General features: G+C 51.8%; 8 protein-coding genes across 8 annotated transcripts; 2 read left to right on the top strand and 6 right to left on the bottom strand.

The window, feature by feature from the left end:
• Positions 1-825: 825 nt before the first annotated feature.
• On the bottom strand, positions 826-6,850 carry VTN00DRAFT_10270 (uncharacterized protein; the record flags this gene model as incomplete). Its single annotated transcript, XM_069426908.1, has 3 exons — positions 826-888; positions 956-6,356; positions 6,411-6,850. 3 exons carry the CDS (start codon positions 6,848-6,850, stop codon positions 826-828), a joined length of 5,904 nt encoding a protein of 1,967 aa, XP_069284032.1.
• Positions 6,851-8,150: 1,300 nt separating this feature from the next.
• Positions 8,151-9,203, bottom strand: VTN00DRAFT_10269 (uncharacterized protein; the record flags this gene model as incomplete). The annotated part of the gene is made up of 2 exons (XM_069426906.1): positions 8,151-8,773; positions 8,837-9,203. The coding sequence occupies 2 exons, from the start codon at positions 9,201-9,203 to the stop codon at positions 8,151-8,153; spliced, it is 990 nt and encodes a 329-aa protein (XP_069284031.1).
• Positions 9,204-11,289: 2,086 nt separating this feature from the next.
• VTN00DRAFT_10268 (uncharacterized protein) lies at positions 11,290-13,071 on the top strand (the record flags this gene model as incomplete). Its single annotated transcript, XM_069426905.1, has 1 exon — positions 11,290-13,071. One exon carries the CDS (start codon positions 11,290-11,292, stop codon positions 13,069-13,071), a length of 1,782 nt encoding a protein of 593 aa, XP_069284030.1.
• Positions 13,072-14,600: 1,529 nt separating this feature from the next.
• Positions 14,601-16,351, top strand: VTN00DRAFT_10267 (uncharacterized protein; the record flags this gene model as incomplete). Its single annotated transcript, XM_069426904.1, has 5 exons — positions 14,601-14,682; positions 14,742-15,248; positions 15,308-15,677; positions 15,742-15,889; positions 15,956-16,351. The coding sequence occupies 5 exons, from the start codon at positions 14,601-14,603 to the stop codon at positions 16,349-16,351; spliced, it is 1,503 nt and encodes a 500-aa protein (XP_069284029.1).
• A 646-nt stretch (positions 16,352-16,997) lies between these two features.
• VTN00DRAFT_10266 (uncharacterized protein) lies at positions 16,998-17,301 on the bottom strand (the record flags this gene model as incomplete). The annotated part of the gene is made up of 2 exons (XM_069426903.1): positions 16,998-17,127; positions 17,243-17,301. 2 exons carry the CDS (start codon positions 17,299-17,301, stop codon positions 16,998-17,000), a joined length of 189 nt encoding a protein of 62 aa, XP_069284028.1.
• A 262-nt stretch (positions 17,302-17,563) lies between these two features.
• Positions 17,564-17,983, bottom strand: VTN00DRAFT_10265 (uncharacterized protein; the record flags this gene model as incomplete). Its single annotated transcript, XM_069426902.1, has 1 exon — positions 17,564-17,983. One exon carries the CDS (start codon positions 17,981-17,983, stop codon positions 17,564-17,566), a length of 420 nt encoding a protein of 139 aa, XP_069284027.1.
• A 524-nt stretch (positions 17,984-18,507) lies between these two features.
• VTN00DRAFT_10264 (uncharacterized protein) lies at positions 18,508-19,904 on the bottom strand (the record flags this gene model as incomplete). Its single annotated transcript, XM_069426901.1, has 4 exons — positions 18,508-19,011; positions 19,092-19,451; positions 19,539-19,689; positions 19,879-19,904. 4 exons carry the CDS (start codon positions 19,902-19,904, stop codon positions 18,508-18,510), a joined length of 1,041 nt encoding a protein of 346 aa, XP_069284026.1.
• Positions 19,905-21,229: 1,325 nt separating this feature from the next.
• VTN00DRAFT_10263 (uncharacterized protein) lies at positions 21,230-22,419 on the bottom strand (the record flags this gene model as incomplete). Its single annotated transcript, XM_069426900.1, has 2 exons — positions 21,230-21,858; positions 22,407-22,419. 2 exons carry the CDS (start codon positions 22,417-22,419, stop codon positions 21,230-21,232), a joined length of 642 nt encoding a protein of 213 aa, XP_069284025.1.
• Between the last annotated feature and the right edge of the window lie 1,270 nt (positions 22,420-23,689).

Here is a 23,689-nt window from a genome sequence, read left to right as displayed (position 1 = left end):
TATGTGCCTTTAGAGGGTAATTTTATATGGCGAGTTTTCGCACATTTTGAAACTTGAATCGGTACTGGGGATTCTCGCGAAAACATGTTATCTGCAACCTTGCGGGGACGGGGTAAGGCCTACTACTAGTAGTCCGGTGTCATGTCACCTGCAAAGAATGCTCCAGGAAGAACCACCCCGAAGAGGGATCAACCCAACCAGATGAAATTATTAACTCGCTATACTATACTGTAGAAACCATAAAACAAGTCCAGGTGGAAAAAAATTACAAAAAAGAAATTTAAATTATTACTTCGCTCACACCTTTTTTTCTTTGCTTTTCTTTTCGATAATCCGTCCGGCAGTCCCGCAAGCCCTGGTTAGTCTCTACCTTTTTTCCCTCCAGATTCATGCATGCAACCCAGAAAATTTCTCATACCCTACCTACCTAACCCAATAAAGGCTACCCTCAAAAGTCCGGTACGGTACAGCTGACGGAACGAATTACTCCCCATAGACAAATGAGCTGACCCATGTCACCCATATCATCCATCCGTCCATCCTCAACCTTGCAGGGAAAACGACTAGTAGAATCCAGGCCACCAACAATTAAATAGAATTAGACCAAGCAAGACGATAATGACTCGAAGATCCAGAGTACCGAGGGGAGAAAGAAATTGAAAGAGAGGGAGGGTGGGGCTTTTTGTTTCCCGCAGTTAAGATGCCCCTATGTGCTGAGATATGAGGTCAACAGGTAACATCCACGACGCATACATGCGTAGCAATATATGCGATACGAAAGCGAAGGACGTATGTAAAGGCAATGTCGCTGCGAAAGGTAGAACCTCAGGCAAAGTAGCTCTTCCAGAGGACCCCAGAAAGGTCTTCGATCTGGTCTGGCGTAAATGCCTGCACAAGAGAACATATTAGTCAACAGTGCAAACAAAAAAAGGGCTAGCAAATTAAGAAACTTTACCTTTTGATCGATGTGCCATGTATCCTGCCTGGTTTTCTTAAATTCACTGATGATCGATTTGACACTCTGACCCACAATGCCAGGGTCATTTGCGGCCTTGGTGCTGAGGGTAGTTAATGCGTCAGGCATCCACGGTGGCGGTGGACTAGTGTACGGGAAGGCCTGGATCAGAGCACCCAAACCCAACACTGCGGCGTGTCGAAGAATGATTAGACGGGTGTGTTCAGGTGTAGGTGTGCTAGCTCCCGAAGATGCAGCAGAAGATATACCAGAACGACCATTTCTTGGCCTCTTGGGAAGAGGGTTTTCGATCAGGATCTTTGTGAAGCGGTCTTGCAGTCTCTTGACCATAGCGTCTCGGAGGGGGACGGGCGAGCAACGAATCATGCCTGATAGGGTGGCTGAGGCCCCGGCTCTAACTTCATGTTGTGTGTCCTGGAGCATGGATGCGATACACTCAAACAGTCTGTCGCGATCCTCCGCAGAGAGCAGAAAGAGGCGGCGGAAGTAGATGATCTGGATGTTGATCATAACACGCAGCCGTTGGTGCCATGATGGCGAAGTTTGACCGATCCGTATCAGCGACTGGATGAACTCGGACTTCTGCTCAGCAGGATGAGGAATATTAGGTAGATGGCGGAACACGTGGTAAGCCAAGGACTGCAGTTCAGGATCCTCCTTGACGTCCATCATATGAAGAAGCTGTTCAGTAAACACGTCGGGGAAGAACGGCACGAGTTGCGTGCACTCGTGCGAAGATAGGGTGGAGTCAAGCCAGAGGAGGACTGTCTTGCAGCCTGAAGTGTACGCAGATGGCGTCTGTTGACCAGGCTCCCTTTCATGTCGCCACTTCTCTAGCTTATCAAAAACTTCACGGACCATCTTTGCAAATTCCTCCGAAGGAGCGTAAGGATATGTGCCAATCGACGAAGCTGCTTTCTGCGACTGAATAAGCTCCTTCACGTCCGGGTACGACTCGTGATACCTCGTGCGATAGATCGACCCCAGCGTATGCCCTATTGCCTCACGGACTCCCTTGTAAGGATGATCGAGATGGGCAAGGAAATCCTCGACAATTGGCTTCTCGAGTTGGAAATGCCAGCCAGCATCTATAATGCACTGATGCAATAGATTGATCTTGGAACTCTCCTTGAAGGCAGCATTGGAAGTCATGTCCAATCGGAAGCTTGCAAGCCAGTCAACCAAGGGCCATGCACGACGTGGGTCTCGACACTGCAGAATCATATGAAGGAACGTAGTCCAATAGCCGGAATTCTCTGGGGTCAGTCCTTCAGTGAATATCTTCCGGACGATTGGGAAAGCGTATTCCCAGATCAAAGTCCTCTTCTCTACGCTCGAGTCTGTTACCGAGCCAATCAATGCCCCCATAATTTCTGCAGTGGCCCGATGCTGATGTTTGTCGCTGCCATCCTCAAAGACAGCCGCGATCTCTTCCTTGATTTCCTCAAAGGTAGCGGTAGTAAGCTCGTCTCGGAACATCAATTCGAAGACGTAAAGCAGCATCATGGCACACGGCATGCGGAACTTGTCGGCGGAAGGATCCCGCGGCTCTTGCTTGAGGTACATGAAGAATTTGGAGAACCATTCCCGGTTGAATAGCTTGCCCATATGAGCCCGAACTTTCCATTCCAGGTCATCGTACTCAATGTCACGCTTCACATTAGACTTGTATGCCGGCATACTCTCTGCCCAGACAAGCCAGCCGGGGAAGTCATGGTCAATGTAATACTCGGCCTCCGGTTTTGCAAAGCTGGATAGATACTCTTCGGTCCAGCCTTTCTCGTACCGTTTTGTAGCGACCTGGATCTTCGCAGGGAAGTGTTGGTTCCCAAGAATATAGTTCTGGTAGCTGTGGCTGCAGATAGCTCGGACGTCGATCATCGTGAACAATGCAATGAGTGCCTGTGAGTACATGCCACGTAGGCCTGGATGGCTGTCGATGGATCCAAGAGTGACGAGGGATACAAGGTTCTCGCTTGCAACATAGTCGAACCTCAGACCCATGCTTATCACGATTGTAGCAGCTCGACTGGCAATCTTCCAGTGAGACGTTCGGGCCAACTCCACCAACTCCTCCGAAAGATCCGCTTTCTTCTGCTCAATGGTGGCACGCTTCTGGTTAATGTTTTTGCGCTTTTGCGCTATTTTGTCCTCGACATTTTCCTTCGGTGCGATTGACTTGATAATATCTTGGTTCAGGATAGCCATTCTCTCCAAAGCGCGACCGTAGTCCATTACTTGGTATACCGCTCCTGAACAAAGTCTTTGCACGGAAGGCCTATCGTTGGCGCTGGCCTCGATGAACGTTTTGATTAACGTTGGTGTATACTTCCAGTGCCGGCCAACAGTCTTCGCAAGACTGCCAAATAATAGTGAATACAGTGCACCCTTGATACGTGCATGGTCATTTTCCTTGACAGCTTTTTGCAGTGCTTCAAGCAGGGGAGGAATGACGAGGAGCCGAGAACCAAAGACAGCCTTAAGAGCGGACTCGCCGGCGCTTTGCGCATTGCGACGGATATCAGTGTAGAGCGAGACACATGACTCTGCAATATCTAGCAACAAAATTTCATCGAGCTTGGTCCGGGGCCTTGGGGCGGAGTTGTGTCTCAGGCGCTGCAGGTGATACACGTTCGCTCTGCGCACGAGTAGTGGCCGTGGATAATCTTTTCGAAGACCACTGACCTTGAATGGATGGATGTCCGCGGCAAGAAGTCGGGTAACTCTATCCAGCACATGGGCTGATCTTTCAAGGCCAACATCGACGAACCATGATCGGTACGCAGTATAAAGCGCCCCGAAGCAAGACACATCGTCTTCCTGCTTCTCCACCAAGAACCTGTGCACATCGTGGAGGACCCATCCAGCTCGCTCCCTGATATCGTGGATTGTAATGTACAAAGGATCATTTTCATCCAAGGGATACCCAGCTGGATACGTGAATGTTCCCTTAAGTCCTTCATCTTCTTCAGTGCCGTCGAGTGCGTCTTCAATGTCCTCCTCTGGCTCTTCATAACCGTTGCCTTCGATCATCTCAACATCGCTTGGTATTCCCGAGTCATTTGACTCCTTCCTAGCAGTCCTTGAGACTCCCTTGGAATCAAATAGATTCGAGATACCAGATATAATGAGTCGGAGGAGCACTAATTTCCTGGTCACTTCATCGGACCACTCTTTACCGCTTCCGTCACGCTTGACATTGGAGGTCTCGCTAGTTAATTCGGCGAGCTGGTTCAGAGCCGTCTCCGCCTGGTTCTTGAAGAGAGCCACGGCAAATTCAAGCTCCTCCCGCTTGGGCACATGCCATCTGACAGTCAACTTGTTCGGGTCTTGTCTATGTCCCCAGTGTTCGATCTTGATTCCCTCAGCAATTTCATTAGGCTCATATAGGGAATAGTCCACGGTGTACGTGACCGTTAGATTGAGGAGTAGATGGTGAATGAAGTTGGAGATATGGACCGTCGGTATACCTTTACATTTCTCCTGCATGTATACGGCAATATCAAAGAGTTCTTGTTTGTGGTTCAGAACTGCATCCCCGACGTGGACCACGCACATGCTCAACATACTGACGTTCCAAACCAGACCGCGGTCGCGTGGTAGAACGTCAGTGCCAGTTGTTCTAGTCGAGGCCGCACCATTCTCGTCGATCTCGGTGCGGATAGCTTGGGTCAATAATGGAATGAAACGCTTGAGAGCCTTTTCTGGGTTCACCTTGCACAGGGCGTTGCAGATAAAGGCCATGGCATCTCGAGCTTGATGGAGTACGTGGTTCGACACAAAATCAACGATCTTCGCCAAAGCAATGTCGTAGAGCTCTGGTGACAAAGATGCGAGCAGCGGCATAAGAGTCGCAGGTAGAGTGTTTACAACGTTCTCTTCAGGAGATCCATTTCGCACTCGTTGGGAATCAGGGAGGTTTTCCAAAAGAGTGAAGACGCGGCCAAGGAAAGATATCAAGAACTCTCCAAAGCCGCACGTCGATGAGCGCAGGATCAGCTCTTCGGTCTCATCACTCAATTCTGTGTCATAATTCAACATGATGTTCACACCCTCTTCTTCCATCCTCTCCAATTCGCCTGTGATCCACTGCATAGCTAGCATATTGCAGTTAATGTCGTCCCGACCTTTCGTCAAGTCCTCGAAAGGAATATTGTAGCAGACGGACTGTATGAACGACAGGGTGTGGAGAGACTTCTCCAGGTCGTTTGCATCAATGCCAGGTAGTGCCAGGCCAAGGAGAGTGGTGATATGGCAACGGTACCCTTTTGTCCTCGCCATGATTCTCGACAAAACCTGCAGAGATCGAAGAGACGACGTCGTACGGTGGACTTCGACCAGGCCTTGCATGGATGGATATATTCTTTGCAGGGCGCCTGGCAGAATGAGATGTGGCTCCAGATATGCAAGACTCTGAAGTGTGGACAGGGAGAAGTTCATCGCAGTGCCGCTCTTGGCGTAGATACCCATGAATATCACATCTCGGAGACACAACACGAAGCGTCTCTTCAAGGCGTCGTTTAATCTCCTCTCAGGCGGAACTTCCATCTCTCCTGTATGCTCACGGTTCCAGCGCATGACGAAGAAATCGGAAAGATAGTATACGAGCTGCGCTAGAGTCTTCGTCCAACTTCCTGAGTTTGAGGGATGGAAGAATGTCTCTACAGCTTGTATGAGACCCTCGAGTTGCGCCAATACAGAGTCTTCAGCTTCAAGACAGGCCGGTGACAATGACATCACAACCCATCTTGCAATATGATGAGTGACAGGGTGCTTGCGTGCGTCTCGATCGAGCATGATACCTAGGCCAGAGGAGATGTCCACAAGGGCACTGTATGGAGAGGTTGCCTGTCCCACTGGAATTTCCAGAAGCCTCAGAATAGCGGTAAAAATGAGCGACGACTGGTCTCTTGTAAATATTCCATACTCCGAGAACTGGATATAGGCAGCGGGCAATGAATCTCGAGCCAGCCGAGAGAGATAGTCGAGGAAGTTCATATCAAATGTTTTCGATCGGTTAACCAAAGACCAAAGGTGGAAATATGTCGGCAGATAATTCTGCGGCTGCAGGTCTTTCCTGTCCTCGGGTGGAGGATACGTGGGGAGCAGTAAGTTCATCAGACCGACGACGACAAACGCTCCCTCCGAGAAGGACGTGGAGTAATGTGGAAGGAATTCCTCCAGCATCGCTTGCAATTCGCATGGGTCAAAATAAAGCTGAGCGAACGCGCAGAGCTTTGTTAAGGTCTTGATATTGCGCTTCAAGTTAGTGGAGTGCACCAAGCCCGACTCTGTAGGTAGGACGAAAGTCTTAATCTCCTTGTAAAGAACCCTCCAATCGAGGACCAGCTCCTTCACTGGCCGGAGATAGTGTTTACGCCTAGATAAGTGTCAGCGTAACAGTCATTGAGACCCGACAGGTGGTCACGCTTACTTCGTAAGAAGCATAAACATGCTGGCAAATCTCTCGGCGACATTCGGATCAATTCCCGGAGCAAGAGAAAGCTCATAGTATAGCTTCACCAGCTTAACCCTCTGCTCTCGAGTCGGATCGAATTTAAGCGACAGCCAGCCTCTCAGCTCGCGTGTCCAGTGTACCGCACCCGGACTGAAGTCTCCTGCCTCCACCGCAATGTATAGGCATTTCAGGATCTCATGTAGATTCCGCTGTCTATCGTCTTCAGATTCGAGCTGATATGGCATGTATTTAAAATATGGATAGGTGCGAGGTCGGACCCGTGCCTTCTGCTCACTCTCCGGAATGGTCCCGTCGCTTTCTAACGGCGTACCACCGGGCGAGGTGGCCCGCGATAGTTCGTGCCCATTCTGAAAGCTCTCAGCGGTCACAAGACTCTTGTGACCCGAAGTATCCATAATTGTGTTGTATGTAGGAATAGTCGTTTAGGGACGGTGGTTTCGTGGTGTGTCGTGTGTCGCCTAAAGAGCTGTGAGATGACAGGTCAGTCACCGTCGACACTTAAAACCATGTAACATCGTCGACATATCATATCAAACAGGACGTACTTCATTCAATTCAGAGCCCTCCAAGATGGGTTGGGAACTGCCTGGAGGTTGACGTTGGGGAATCGAGGTCTCTCAGCCTCGTTCGCATGGGGCACTATTATGCTGCGTCAGATGGGCGACTGGGGTAAAACGACAACAATGGCGGAAGACACAGATGCAGTTGAGAAGGTTCGATTAACACAAGTAATAAATTCGAAAATCTGCTTTCAACAGCTGGCATCTCCGACACCTGGGGTCTGCACAGCTTGAAGCTTTGAATGAGGTAACCGAGCTCTCCACGATAATGAGCCAGCCCAAGTCGCAGGTATGATTGAGTTCGGCCAATAACCGTTTTAGATCCGGATGACATAATTCCACGTAACAGAGTCCGCTGCACTCAAGCCTACCCGACCTCAACAGCAGACATTTAGAGATTACTGCGAGTGATTGCTACAGAGTCAAATTTCTTTGACATGAAGGTGAATGTGGTTCGGCTTGACTTGCATAGTGCGAGCGTTGGGACTCACTGGGATTCTTGGCGCCACTGTGCAGCCTTAGCTTGGTGTCAGATTACATTTCTAGGCAGAATCTGCATACGCAATGCAACAAAATCTTCCACGTGTGGATTTAAACTAGGAATATACTTATCATACATTGTCTTTCTATTAGTAGCAGCCTACATGGAACAATATCAAGCCGGCGGAAGAAAAGAACCAAAAAGGACCGCCTGAATAAGCGCATACATCACCATCCCTTGCACAACAACCACGAATCTACGGCTGCTTGTGGGAGTGGTCTTGAATGTGCTGACGCTGTTTAGTACTTGTGAAACGAGGTACCAATACCATAATGGGTACCCGGAGGATATCCTGTTAATAATCTGAACATGATAGCTTGTGAAAGCCATCACTGCAAGCAGTCCTTGGGGAACTGCCAGTCGCACCAACAGGTTTTCTCGAAGGTCCTTCGTCCTTCCACTCCGAGCTTGCTCTAACTGCTGACCTCCTGTCTTCCGTAACACCCACAGGGAAGACAGACATAGAATGAGCAGCATTGGTGCAGCAAGAAGGAAGAGCGGAAGGTTTGAAATCGTCCAATATCGAAGAAAGCCCACGTTCCTAGTATCGTCAATGAGGACATGACATTTCATTTCCCAATAACAACAAGCAACTCACCAGTAATGGGCCTGTACCCAACCGTAGATGCTTGGGATCAATCGTGTACACCAAGGCCGGGAATTAGCCCCGAGTGTGCAATACGCAGTATAGGCGATATACTGTGGTCCAACCATCCCCAGAGCAACAATAATGCCACTAATAATGATAATAGCTAGGTGGCGTAGGACCTCAGCTGAGAAACGGCCGGACGCAAGCTTGACAAGGTCTAAGATAGCATCATATGCAAACAAAACCCCACTTAAGATGCCATTGCTGCGTAGTGTAGTAGCAACAGCGAACAAGACTGCAGAAATGAGTAATTTCACGTCTCTTGAGAGGCTTCGACCGACGCGATCATCAAGAAACGCAGACGAGTAGATGTAGAAGCCAGCTATGTTGAGAGCGGAGAATACTGGTTCCGCATAAGGGGCGGAGAGGAAAGCGCCCGCCGGGGATACAATATGCAGCGATGCTGAGAGGAAGGAGAATGCCTTTTTAGCATTCGTCTCGGAGCCAAAGACATTCTTAGTGAGGCCATAAAGTGCCAGGACTGACACGAAATGAGCAAGGTGGGAGAGTACAACCCCTACGCGGGCAATTTGGGCTAGTCCGTTTACTTGGCCCGTTCGGTCGAAAGCTATCCCAACGGTCAGCGTTCAGAGCGCAGCGAAGAGAAGCTGGAAGAAGAGGTGCGGTGTACCCGAGGCGAGAATGGACAACAGCCTAGTATATCCATATCCGAATGCCCATTCCTGCTCAAACAGATAGCCTCTTTCGGCTATCCGTATGAAGTAGATGGAATCCCATCGCACGAATTTCAGCAGGGTGGAGGGGTACCCGAGTTGTCCGAAGTCCGCTGTTAGCTCCGCTCCCTCCGCCGTTCTGGGGGGAACCAAAGTGGTGGATGTGTCATATCCAGGCCCAGGACTACCGATGATAACCAGCCCAAGCAAGGCCTTCCACACCCAGAAAGCGAGCGACAATGATTTGATAGGGTGAAAAAGAGACCGAGTGTACAGGCGATTCCAAGCAGTCGTCCGAACTTCCCGCCCCTGAACCGAGTCCATCGTGTCGCACACCGCAAGCCCGAAAGAGCGGGCAGTAACAATTGGGCAGAAGTTGAAAAGCTATTCAGATTCCAAACCAATGGGCCAGGCAGTCCGTCTCTCCGATAAACGCATCGATCGAGTCGATAGTGCCTCCGTCCGGTGGAGCACCGAACACGGTGTGCCGAGGAAGCAACAGAATTACTTCATGGATGCCTGAACGATGGCCAATGGACTCGGAATCGGCTACGGGTGCATAACTTATTAACGCAGTAATGCAGCAGTTGTGCTCGGGTTATGAGTCTCGGCGTTCCCAACTTCCGTGCCATTATGTCAGCAAAAATTCGGAACCGACGAGTAGAATGGTTTGGAAAGACGTCCCCGGCCCTTCCAAACGGTTATTTCTCCGCACGGCACCCTGGTCGAATTTTCTCAGACAGTTCTTGAGGAACGCTATATTCATGCTATCTCAGCCCTATGGATATACGGGACGAGGTGAGCGGGGAGTCATCCTGCCCACCTTGAACTCGGTAACTCTGCACAAGTACACGTAGCCGGGGATACATCATTAAATCTTTCACGCACAGTAGAAGGCAGCAACCTCTTGCAGCGGCTATCACGGCGTAGAACCAACCGGAAATTTCTTTCCGCACTGTATGCACGGTCTAATATCGAGGAATCGAGCTCTTTTCGACCGGGTGGTGTATTTTGTACACCGCCACAGTAGTCTCTGGACCGATGAATCATGACGGATCGGAGCGAGTAACCGACCGGCGATCGGGCCAACCGACAGGCCGAGAAGACTTCCGCGGAGCGAGTTCCATGGCCATGGAGCTTCTCGATGGATTCGATCACGCACCGCCTCCAATTTTTTGACGCTGGCCTTGCGTCCGTCCGCCGATGACAGCGTTTCTAGCGTTTTCCAAGCGAGAACCAAGCGGTTCGTTCGTTCGTGGCAGTTGGATTCCTTGCTGCCTGCCAGCTTGGCTGATGCAGACGGTTTCCTCAGCCTAGAGCCCTAGTTGGAATCTACTATGGAGCGCATGGACTGTCCGGCGGGTCCGGGAGGGCTTAGCTGTCATCGGAAACAGCCTTGAAACAGGATCCTCGGTGGCGTTCGATCCTTGTACGGAGTAGAAGAGGATAGTTCTACTCCTGGCTATCATCATTATTATTGTTACGGAGTATCGGAGGGCTAATCACGAGAGCGTACGCTGGTGAGGCTGGCAGTTGGTCAGTGGATGCAGGTTAAGACTTAAGGCGAGAACAGGAAGATGAAAACGGAGCACACGGAGTCATCTGGATCGTATTCGTTTCTAGACTTCGGCTCCGAAGGAATCCTGCGAACTGCTGTCCCGAGCTATTATAGCACAACGGAGGTTGGCAGCTCCGTGCTCGCATAAGACGGTGAGGCACGGAGGATCGGGCACAGCCGCCCGGGCCCAGCCTTTCCAGGCCTTTCCCCACCGCCGCTTGACATGAGTTGTATGGGTGCGAACAAGGGCCTATGGGCTCCTGGCCCTGGGGATCGCCCGTTAGTTCTTCTCTGCAGCCTTGGACCCGCCCGTAAGCCCTGGGCGCTCTTATTTTATACCCATGAGGCCCGCTCCGCGTGTTGTGTCTGCAGTCTCTCGGTCCTGCAGCTTTATCTGCGCATCGTTGGCAAGTGAAACAGTCGACGCATTTTTGATCTTGGAATCCCAGTCTAGTACAGGACTCGACGTGGCTTGCTTACTGGCCCTGGAGAACTGGAGTACGGAGCAGGTAAGTTATGCGCCGCCGACCTATCACGGCGCCCTTACATTCCCCATCCGGTAGGAAGCGTTTCTAATCCATTATCCTCTCCAAAGCAGCTTGCCACTCTCTCTTGGCGTGTGTAACCGTTCTCGTTGAACCAGAAGGGACCAGTGGTGTAGGTCACACCGGGAGGCAGTTTCACCAACCTGTCCCTCCGTTTCCAAGTTAACCGCAGTCTCCCTCTCTCTTTCCCCGCCATAGCAATGCTATATTATTGATTGCATCTGATTGGGACATTCAAACACACGAACTTCTGGTGCTTGGTGTAAAGCCTTGCCTAGAATCAAGAGATCTCTGGATCTTTTGCATGATGTTCTTTAACCTGGGTCTCACAGCTGATGCCGCGGCTGCCCATCGACACGAGTTCTCCCCTCAGACAGCTTCACAGAGCTCCTCTCCTACATCTCCCTCCTCTGGCTCGACGATTACGTTTACTCCTCTACCTACGATTGCTTCCTCTACCACACTCAAACATCTGAAAGAGATGGGACCTGAGAGTGTGGGACTGACCTCCGTGTGCTCCCCTCCAAATAGCGAATATCCTTCCAGCGACGACGAGTCTACAGCGGGGGCGGAGACTGCACAGACAAATGGCAGTCGTTCTCGTTCCTCGCGGAAGCACTCTCACCGGCCTAAGACGTCATTTCAACTGGCCCATCCTGCAGCGCATGCGTGTCATAAGCGATTAAGACTCCGACCAAGGCTCCTTCTCCAGTTACAGCAAATCTCCCAAACGTCGCGTGTGATCCCCGCTCTTGACGTACTCCCGTCGACTATATTCGTGCCCAGGTTGGCTCGCAAATTCCCTACAATATTCCGAGGCAAGGATGGATTGGGCCCGAACGATCTGATCGTCGTGACGAGCGACGCCTACGAGCCCCAGAGGTCTGGAGAAGATGATAGAAGCGTTTCATCGGATGACGAACATGACGAGCACAGAGAAGTCATCGCGACTATCTGTCAGATTCTCAAAGGCGACGCCAGGCAGAAGGGGAAGGCGGAGATATGTCTCAATTATGGACCATCCTGGGAAGCAACTCCTCTTCCTAACGGTTCATATGAATTTGTTGCAGACACCGGGAAAGGAATCCAAAAGGTACGATGGGTTTTGCGTGGGAAGAATAATCGCCGGACTTCTACGCTTGCTGGGACATCCCCCGTGGACGAGAATAAACGGTTTACGTTCAGCGTAATTGACCCTAATACCCGTCGCCATCCTGTCATTGCGTCGATGACTCGCAACAATATCGAAGTTTACCATCGATATTCGCTCCCAGCGCCCTCTAGCGATACTCCGACATCACCAATGTCGCCCATGTCAACTATGAGTCTCGCAAGCGGTTTCACAGAGGTAGATGATCACACGGATCAGAATGTGAAGGAGACAGACGATAAACTCCGCACGCTCATCGTCATCACTGGTATCTGGGTCGCGTTCCGGGAGGGCTGGTCGAAGAATTTTACGTATAATGATTCAACGCCAGCAGCGGGCACCAGTGGTTTACCCATGGGCTCTAGGCAAAGTTCCTCCACAGCAGTGAATATGGAGAAGGACTCGTCTACTGCAGAGAGAAGCCTGCATTCTAGATTACATCGAGCATCGAGCGTACTCCATCGATCCCAAACTCCGGCTCCATCTGACAACGCCAACTCTTCCGCAACTCGTTCTCTATCGAAACGGCACTCTACTGGTGCAGCTTTTATGGAACGGGCCAACCGACGCAGCTGCTCCGCTACCAGTGCCCGGCACAATAGGCACAGCATGTTTTCAGTGGCCAGTGAGCTGGCAGCCAATCGCGTCCACAGTCCAGACCCAGCTTCATCTCGGGAACGTCAACCCGATCCCAGTGACGATTACTCTAAGAGGAGAAGTGGGATTCCGGAGGGGACCATCGCGGATCACCCTGTGTCCAACGTAGCGATTGGACAAAACCCCCATCAGCGCTGTGGACAATGGGTTGAGACGGCCCAAAGCAGCAATACCAGAGAAGACAGGCCTCGAACTGCCGAACAGGGCCCAGTCAAGAACAGGCGGTGGCGTCGGCTTACCAACATCCTTGACTTTGTGGGCAGGAAGAGTGGCGTCCATTGAGCTGAACGGGCGATCCATGGTGCCAATTAGGTATCCGCAACCCGCATGGAAGACTCCCTTTCTGTCGGAAACTTTACTCATTGCAGACCATCTGGCATACATCTGTTCCTGCATACTTCTTTTTACAGTGAATGATATCGACGACTGAGCGTTGGCGTTGGGGTGAATCGAATTGCATCAAAATCGGATTGAAAAAAAGAGCCGTTCTGCTTGGGACATGTTGATCATGTTTACCATCTCGGTATCCCTTTCCTTTCATCATCTCCTGGCATTGAGAGAGACTTTGCAGTCGCACTTTCTATTACTTTTGTGGACATATCTGTTTTCTGTCTCGGTGGGCTGTCGGTCCCACGCAGAGATTTCTTTTGTATAAGTACTACGACACACAGGATACCTACGCATGTACATACGGCGCATTCACAGTACAGGGTGAATACTACTCATCTCAGATCAAGAATTCTACGTCTGATACCTGTTGTTTCTACAGCGTCAGCGGATATTTCTATTTATTCACTGGTCCATGCATGTGCGTTGCGGCCTATGACGCAATACGCCCGTAGATCCTCCCGTAATCTTATCAGAATAATTTCATCTACGGGGCAATTACTAGTCTAGGTAAATGATGTGAGCTCGCCAAGGCGGACTCCACGACCCTTGTTTAGTGATAACTATACTGCGTATTTTTCAAGACCCTCCGAGGAGGCGTCGCCTTTCTTGCGGGAATTCCTACAATCATACAACCGATTGAAGTCAATCTAACTTTAAGAAATACAAAAATAGGGATTATGCTTGAGTTCAGTGGTCCTCTTGCGATATTGGTGGTACTAAGTAGGCGCATATGTGAGTGTGTTGTACCTGCGTTGAGAGAAATTATATCAGCAATTCGAGATCCTGACTGGTAGACGAGAAATGCATATTAAGTGTACTGCGTATGCAACGGTGGGGAAACGGCGCACTGACTGGTGTTTTTCTGTCGGTAACCGGAATTGCAGTGTAACATGAAAAGCATCGGATGTGTTGGAATAAAAACTAATGAATCAGGTTTTAGAATAGAGACCTCTTCTATCAACTGTAGCAACTCATATGAAGCTGCTGTCGTTGCTATATCCCCAGCCGGCAAAGTCGGCATCTTCCCGTGGGGGTAAAAAACCCCCGCGCCGTTTCCCCCCGCGCTCCAGACCCGATCGGCGCCCGTTCGCCAAGTTGGGGATCTTCTCCCCCACACTTCTGCGTCTCGCGTATCTTCTTCTCTCCATACAATGTCGTACGTTGTACAGCCCGGGCTATGACTTCTTCCGTCATTTCTCCGCATCTCATTCTCCAAACCCCAGAGCTAGGGTTAGGTACTTCTGACCGGTACGGCTCGATGGCCGATGCAGCTGAGATGGGGTTGGCGTGGACGGAGCTTCTCCGGTCGAGGAGGATTGTTTTCTTTATTGTGTGCTCTGCGTCCTCCTTGATCGAGGACTGCTTTATATATCTAGTCTAGTGGCCATTGCTCTGCTTGTCCATCGTCTCGTACGTTCAACATGGCTCCTTATTTCGGCCTCCGGGGCATGCCCCTGGTCATGGCAATCACCCTTGCCTGCTCGACCGGGTTCCTTCTCTTTGGTAAGCTGCTTAACCAATTGCTCATGGATGCCGAGATCTGAAGTTCTGACATCTCGCAGGCTACGACAATGGAGTCTTCTCAGGCCTCACAACCGACACTCTCTTCCTCGAAACCATGGGCAACCCGGACCCTACCCTTCTGGGGTTCATCGTCGCCGTGTACGAGCTAGGCTGCCTGGCTGGAGCTGTCGCCTCCGCCATATGGGGTGAGAACATGGGCCGTCGTATGCTGACCGTCGCGGGATGCATCTTCCTCATCATCGGCACCGTCATCCAGTGCACCTCGTACGGCCGCGCACAGATGATCGTTGGGAGAATCGTCACGGGTCTCGGTATGGGTGGCATCACCAGTGCGGTGCCCGTCTGGCAGTGCGAGACGACTCCGGCATATATGCGTGGACGGACTATCGCGATTGAGCTGTCGATGCTCATTGTTGGCATTGTTATCGCGTACTGGGTCGATTATGGGTGTAGCACTTATACGAATGGCTTCCAGTGGCGGTTCCCCATTGCCTTCCAGATTGTTGCTGCTGTTCTGCTGATTACCATGTGCTTCTGCTTGCCTGGTATGTCCCTAATTCAAATGCACAACTGCATGAAAAACGTCATTGCTAATATCCTCTAGAGAGCCCACGTTGGCTCGCAAGCCACAACAGAGAGCATGAAGCGCTGGACGTACTCTGCATGTTGCGGGACGGCAAGCCGGAGGATGACAGGGTCAATTTTGAATTTACGGAGATCAAGGACGCCATTGCACTCGAGAAAGCTGAATCTGGCGGCTGGAAGGACTGCTTCACTGACGGCGGCATCATGGGCTGGCAGCGCGTTGCAATTGCGTGTTCTGCGCAGGCCCTCCAGGAGTTCACGGGGACAAACATCATTACGTACTATGCACCGTATGTCATGGTCCACAGTGTTGGTCTGGACTCGCAGCAGTCGCTGCTGCTGTCTGGTGGCCTCCAGCTTTGGTTCCTCGTCGCTTCGATCATCCCATGGTAAGTGTTTTGGACGCTTTCTTCTTTCGAGCCCTTTGTCTCGACATCAAGCTCATTCGTATAGGTTCATTCTCGACAAAGTAGGCCGGCGTAAGCTGTTCATCTTCGGCAGCTTTGGCATGGGCGCCTGCATGCTGATCTCCGGTCTGACTCTCATGGCCGGAGGCCGAAATAACGGCATTGCGGCAGTAACCATGTTTTACATGTTTCAGGTGTGTTTCTCCCTAACATAATTTAAAACAAGTTCAATTATCCGATTACACTGACGACTGACGCAGGCTTTCTTCACTTGGGGCTGGATGTCCAACATGTGGTGCTACCCGTCCGAGATCCTCCCCTTGCGCATCCGCCAGCGCGGCAGCGCGCTGTCCGTCGTCTGGCAGTGGCTAATCACCTTCCTGGTGGTGGAGATCACCCCCGTCGGCATCAAGAACATCGGATGGAAGCTGTACGTCGTGTTCTGCATCCTCAACTGGGCTAGTATCATGGTCGTCTGGTTCTGGTACCCCGAGACGTCGGGCAAGACGCTCGAGAGCATCGACTTCTTGTTTGCGAGTCAGGGCAGCCTGAGCCAGGTGGTGAAGCTGAGCAGGCGGAAGGACGGTGTGCCTGTCGCGCGGGAGGTGCAGGCGCAGGTGCATGAGCAGAAGGTGGAGGAAGAGAGGGTGGAGTGAGCAGTCATCTATCTGCTGCTCTTTTGCCATTTCTCACTTATGATCAGCTACATATGAGATATATCCTGATATATTTGATATACATACATTCTATGTGTACCTACGTAAGATCCACCTTTGTATGGGCCATGATATGCAGAGAAGGAATGAAAGAAAGACCTTACATGACGGGGACACCTAGTGGTAACCATTGCTTGTGAGGTAGGTTAGTATCGGCACATATTATATCACATGGCAGGCAGCAAACAGACTGGGAAAAAAAACCCTCGAGCTAGCTACCACTGTTTCTGTTTGATGGCTGGTCTTAACTAAGAATGACATTCGGCAACCAAAGTTCAATCAATGACTTGGAGGCCTCCTTAATTACCTACACTCCAATTGAACCGTTCTAGACAGCAGCAGCTGACTGACAGTTATATGTCACATGATGATTTAATCTATTGGACATTCCGATTTTGTCACAAAGGGTATATTCATTATAATAAGTATTAGACACTTAGTAGAGTACCTCCTATGTCAGTAGGTAGTGAAGAAAAAAAAAAGCAACTGTATCATTATCAACCTCCGTCCTGGGTCAGGGGTTGGAGTTTTTCAATACCTACCTTTCCCCCATGCCCTATGCCCTTCTTACTCACTGGAATGGATATCAAAGCCTCCAAAGAGACATATCCTCATCGTAGTCATTCGTATCTGCCAGATCCCACGCTACCCACGTCGGGTTCCTCCGCTGGTCGAGTTCTTTCGGTTTTCGAGACCATTTGAAGTCGATGATGTAGCTATAATCAATTTCATCTCGCGTTAGCATAAAACGAGGGCCTTGGCTGCCCGAGTTGAATAAAAGTAGAGAGCCTATTGATATCGCTATCGGCCCAGAGACTTTATGGCACATACCATTTCTTAGCCTCTCTATCCCAGAGGAGGTTATCAACGCCTCTGTCTAAGGTGATCATTCCGCAGGCGATGCATTCCCTATGTAGTATAACAATAATAAAAAAAAGAATTCGTATTAGAAGAGAGCATGCAAACACAAGACCAACTAAGGCAAGAGAGGTGAAGGGGAACATCATACTCGTACGCAATCTTAAAGGCGTCCCGGACGGATCTCCTGACGCTCGGCTTGGCTTCTGCACCAGAAGTCATCCAGCCGTACGTACCCCCGGCAAGCGCTCCATCGGGATATACACGACGTATCCTCCAGGCACCAGCATCGTCTCATCTTGCCTGTCGATCTTTGTACTTGAGCATTCTTGGCGCGGAGGAACACCACTCCCGCGTCAACTGCTCCAGGGCGCTCAGCTCTGATTTCGTAGGCCGGCTGGTATCTTTCTTGATCGCCTGTCTGGCTCTCGACTCGGGAGCGTCAAACTCGAAGCCACGGTACGGGATCTGCATTCGGATCTTGAGGATGGCTTTCTTCCTGTCATTGTCGAGAACGTTGTAGCAAGCATACGTCGTCCACGCTTCAGAATACGTTCCGCCTCCGGGGCGGTCTCCGGGGTTTGAGGCCTGGGAGTATTTCTCGCCCAGCTTCTCGGTGAGTTTCCATGAGTTGATTCCGGTTCTGGATAAGGAAATCACCCGACCGATGTAATCTGTTTCGAAGAATGGGCCGCGGTTGTCTCTGGGGGACATCTCTATTTCTTTTTGGCGCCTGTTGTTGTTGAGGGGAGAAAAGAAGAGTTGACAGGAGGAGATGAAGGGGGAGGAAATTAGATGGGAATAGATGAGATGAGATGTGGTGGAGTGGTAAGGTTCTCAAGAAGGATACCGGGTGATATTGATGGGAACTCGTAGCTTGTCCCGGGGTGATGTCGACATCCTCTTTCTGGCTAGCAGGCACCAGTGTGCTACTTACTTTTATGGATGGTAGACTCGTGAATTCCGTTAATAGACTCAGTAATTACCAAAGGGAAATGTCTAGGTAGGAGAGGGGGATTTTTCTTGTTGATAGATGAATTTCCCACCGTCCTCCCGTTCCCCTTTTCCCTTTAGTGACATCTCGGTACTGTCATTCCAGCTATCCTCCATTTCATGATAGTATACTTCACATAATTGCACTGTATATCAGGATTGAACGATATATCCTACCTATCTAGGGTACCTACCTATCTAGTAGATACTTACAGCACATATTAATCCTAATGTTTAAATCCATCCTACCGCTCCATCGGCGCAATCCCCTTCGGAACATACGGCTCCTCCAGATACGCAATCTCCTCCTCCGTCAACTTGACCTTCACCGCCGCCACCGCCTCATCGATGCGATCCTTGCTCCCGAGCCCAATGATCGGGTTGTCCCCCTTGGCCAGGGACCACGCGGTCGCGACCTGCGCCATACTGACGCCCTTCTTGCCCGCGAGCTCCTCGACGCGGTCGATGATCTCCTTGTCGGACTCGGTCTCGCGGCCGCGCACGAGGCGGTGGAGCGCCCTGTCGGTGGATTCGCGGACCGTGGAGCGCGAGTTCCAGGGGCGGGCGAGGGCGCCGCGGGCGAGCGGGGACCAGGGGATCAGGCCGATGCCGACGTCCTTGCAGTAGGGGATCATTTCGCGCTCCTCCTCTCGCGCGAGGAGGTTGTGGTAGTTTTGCATGGAGATGAACTGGTGCCAGCCGTTGCGGGCGGCGATGTTGTTGAGGCTTTGGAATTCCCAGGCTGCCATCTATCTCACACATACACATATGAGTATGCACATGGACAAAGTCCAAAAAGGTCCAGGGAAAAAACAAAGAGGGAACGTACCGAACTAGCACCAATATACCTCACCTTCCCACTCTCGACAACATCATTCAACGCGCGCATAATCTCCTCGCGTGGCGTCTCCCGATCCAACCGATGGATCTGCAGCACGTCGATATACGTCCCCAGCCGTCTAACGCTCGCATCGACCGCATCGAAGATGTGCTTCCGCGACAGCCCGACCCGGTTGACCCAGACGGGGCCGTCGTTGGTGGAGGTGGCCGCGATGGGCGCGGACCGGCCGTCCTCGTCGACGCCGAAGAAGCACTTGGTCAGGATGACGACGCGCTCGCGGGGGATGGAGAATTGCTTGAGGGCCTTGCCGATGATCTCCTCGGAGCGGCCGTGGGAGTAGACGTCGGCCTGTTCGCATTCACACGATGAGTTAGTTATCGAATTGGGTCCGATAACTGAGAACAGGATAGGTAGATTTGGTGTTGTAAGACGTACGGTATCCCACGTGTTGATCCCCCTCTGATACGCATACTCGAGCAACGGCAGGGCCTGTTCCTCGTCCAGCACCCACTCCTGCCACTGCTTGGTGCCGTAGGACATGGCGCCCAGGATGACCTTGGAGATCTTGAGGCCGGACTTGCCGAGCCTGTCGTCACCGTTAGCATCAGCATCTTGCTATATATATTCTGCTGCATCGAAGGAATTAATTGCAACTGTGCCAGTTCCAATGTATCGAGTACTGTACAGTACAGTCAAGATAGGTACCTAGCAGAGCGCGGGGCAGACAGAGAGAGAGAGAGGTACCCAGATGGAGGGGAGCGGTCACTCAACGTACCGGGTATATTCCATCTCCGCAGCCATTGCGTCAGTGTCCGTTCTTCTTTTGCACTGTTCACTTCATCAATCGAGAAACAGAAACAAATTAAATCAATTCCTCTCACTCCCTACTCTGTGAGAAGAAAACGAAGTGATGTACGTGGTTACAAGCTCAAGCTCTCGGGGTTCTCAAGCTTTAATTAATACCTAAACCCGGTCGCTTTCTTCCCCGCGGGAGCTCGGTCCCGATCCCCGTTGCCGTCCATGACAATGGCAACAAGCATATGCATATGAGGCCAACATTAATTAATAATAATACCTAATATCCATTTAAACACCATTCTCTCCGGTCGGAGTTAAGCAGGTTGCGTTGAACCCCCGTCCGTGTCCACGGGACAGGACAGCGGGTCGGGTTGGGTGATCTCTGCCCCTCCCCCTCCACACAAATAAGACCAGGTGAAGTTGTTTTGGACACGACCACTCCATTGTGAGGTAGTTTGTGTATATACGCCGTACAGAGTAGTACAGCGTACTCCCGACGTCGTGGATAACAGGCAGGAGATAGTTGAGGTTCATGATTTCAGCCTGCTGAAGACGAGCCGAGTAAGATCCGATCCGATCCCGAACCCCGCATCCCGCATTTTGCTACAGTACCTCCCACGGGGTCCTCAAGTTGCACAAAGATCGGGAACCCTAGGCTTAGAAAGGTATTCGTCTGGAATCTGTATGATGATGATACGTTCTGCAGGTGTAACAGCAGCAGCGCTCTACACCAGCGTGTTACCAGCCGTACAGTAATGCCCCACCTCAGAAAGATGATAACAACCCCTGCAAGAAAAAGCAAATAATTAAGATTAGATCTCGACAAGCTAAAAATTCGGATCTGTCCTGGAGGATCGTTATCTTCGCTGCTTGCCAAGCACTTGCTCAGCAGCGCATGTGCGCAAAAATCAATTCACCTGTCAATCCTGTGTACACGCTGGGTATTCTCGCAAAATCAATCGAGCATCACTGGACCAAGATGTTTCTGTTGCAGCCGCATATGCAACTGACCCATGCACCAACTGCAGCCAGAAAGTGAGTTCAGAGAGGAAAGACGGAAAAAAGAAAAGGGGGAAAAGGGAAAATGGGGTGGTAACACAGCATGTAGACTCGAACCTCATCAGACCCACGTTCTTCAACGTCGACATCGACCAAATCAACATGCCTCTCGTCAAGATACATCGTCTGCTCGTATCTGACAGCCTGCGCCCACATCACAACTTTCGTTCACCCGCTAGATACACTCCACATCATCAACACAAAAAAGGAAACACTTGCCATGTCTAGCCCGCCATCCCATTCTACCCCAGTTCAACTCAATCGACCGTCTAATGCTCCGTCTTGAACGCCGTCAGCCGGGCCTTAATGACTTCCTCCGGTTCGCCGGTCTCGAGCTCCCTCAGGGTTCCGCTACCCACGTCATAGACGAGGCCATGAAGCTTGAGCCCGCGCTCCTGAATCGCGTCGAGGACGACGCTGTTTTCTTTCAACGTGCGTACGCCTTGCAACACGTTCATCTCGACCAGCTTCAAAGCGGCTTCTTTCGGAGGCAACGACTGGAGGAGCTCGAGGTTCTGCTCACGCAGACGGCGAAGCGGGAGGAGCCAGGTGTCGATCAGGCCGAGCTTCTTGTTCGCGAGGGCCGCCTGGACACCACCGCACGAGGTGTGTCCGCACAGGACGATGTGCTTGACCTTCAGGTGGGCGACGGCGTACTCGATGACCGCGGCAGAGTTGAGGTCGCCAGCGTGCATGACGTTGGCGATGTTGCGGTGCACGAAGACGTCACCGGGCTGCAGGCCCAGGATGGTGGTCTCGGGGCAACGAGAGTCGGAGCAGCCGATCCAGAGGATCTCCGGGTGCTGGCCGGAGGCCAGGGTCGGGAAGAGTTCGGGGTATTCCTGTGCAGTCTTGGTGGCCCAGTCCTTGTTCTGGGCCAGGCCGGTCTGGTAACGGTCTGGTGAAGAGGAAGCACTTGCATTAGCGGATGACCTATGGTTCACAGTGGTGTCTCTGGCTGCGGAGGCAGTGGTCGACATCATGGCAGAAGAGTGAGTGGTAGCGGTAGCAACAGCAGCAGCAGCAGCAGTAACGGAAGTGGATGGACTTGGGGAAGCGGGCTGCGGCCTGTTGTTCCCCGACGCGGACGACCACGGCAGCAGCTGGAGGAACATGCCGGGTCCACGACTGCGCGCCTTGCGGGACACGACGAAGGGGGCGAGGTAGTTGTAGCAAGGAGTGAGTCTGGCAGGCATGGGGGAATGTCGGCTTAATATATCCTGGGGAAGGAATGCTGGACTTGGACAAAGGCAGGGAGGGATGGAAGGACAGCGCGCCAAGAGGCAGGAGAGTCGTTCAGAGTCGCGAGGGGTTTGAAGATTGGACAGAGCCAAGAAGCGTGCGAAGCTGGCGTAGCAATGCAATAGGACGGGGGACGGTGTCACGAATATTTCGAGGGGTGTTCGCGGCGAAGAGAGAAAAAGAGCCAAGAAGCAGGGAATGTACCTTGGGCAACCATGGTGGGATTTGGATATATAGCGACTAAAGTCTGTCTGAGTCAAGCGGGCGGGAGGAGGCCGGAGCGGAGATCTGCTGGCGAAGCGGGACCGTGGGGAAGAGAACGCCGATGCGATTTTTCACCGAGGATAAAAGCGGATATTCTCAGAAGCCTGGAAACTGTGCGACTGTGGCTGTCAGCTTTGTGCGTCGCACGACGACTCTTAACTCTTTATGCGGTGCTTCAGGGTTCGCCCGGTGATCTGACAGAGAACCCGATCCCCGCAGGCCTCAGGGACCGCCCCAACGCCGGCGCAGGGCCAATGGGCGGGCGCGCAGATGGCGCGTTGAGGCGGGCCAAGGCAGATCCAGCGAGCCTAAGCGCAGATAGAACTTGGGCGGATCGCCGCGCACTCGCCGCCACCTCCGCCCGCTCTGGCGCGTCCAGGCCTGGAGAGTTCTGGTTTGAGAGGCCACCATGGCATGTATATCCACGGTATTGCAGAGAAAACGAACAGAAGTTCTACTTACACTTTGCCACAGCGGACGCGATGTTCAAAGTACTATGTAGAGATGTACTGAGGTTCGAGTTCGACCACGGTGGTAGTAGTAGTAGTAGTAGTAGCAGTAGCAGTAGCAGTAGCAGTAGCAGTAGCAGTGGTGATGGTGATAGGAGTAATGTACGTAGATCGTGAGGTACAGCAACGATGCAGCAGCAGTGACAACCAGACACAGTAACTGTCAAGTCCTCAGACAGCTTCCGGGCATCTTGGCTCCTTATATGCCCTGCACGTCAGGCCATCGGCCTCCTCCTTCTCCTCAACAGGCTGACCTGACGACTACGCAAGCTCCGTCTCCGGAGTCCATACAAAGCACGCGCGCGGCCCATAGCGGGCGGCGGAACAAGCTGCGTGCTCAATAATCTGTCGACGACTCGACGCCCCGAAACGGGCCGCCCTGTCTCGTCTCCTCGTCAGCAAGGAGCTCCACTGGTCGGAATAATCTCGCGCAGGCTATCTCAGTCTCTCAGAGCCTCTGTTGGCCAGCGCTCCGGATGGTGATACACGAGCAGGTGTCTCGCCGTGCCCTGTGCCCTGCTCGCTGACAGGGAAGCTCCAACATCTCTCTCTCTCCCCCCGCCTGACGTGCCCGCCTGGTTATTGATAACGATGAATGAGACCACCATTGGCTACCTCTGCCGACACCTGAATGACCGGGGTCGTGATAGTCGACAGCCTCAACCTGTACCCCGTATCATGGAGAGAGAGAGAGAGAGAGAGAGAGAGAGAGTC

This window comes from Thermoascus crustaceus, assembly GCF_041956765.1.
Source record: "Thermoascus crustaceus strain CBS 181.67 unplaced genomic scaffold VTN00scaffold_9, whole genome shotgun sequence".
Taxonomy (NCBI): domain Eukaryota; kingdom Fungi; phylum Ascomycota; class Eurotiomycetes; order Eurotiales; family Thermoascaceae; genus Thermoascus; species Thermoascus crustaceus.
This window is presented reverse-complemented; position numbering and strand designations above follow the sequence as displayed.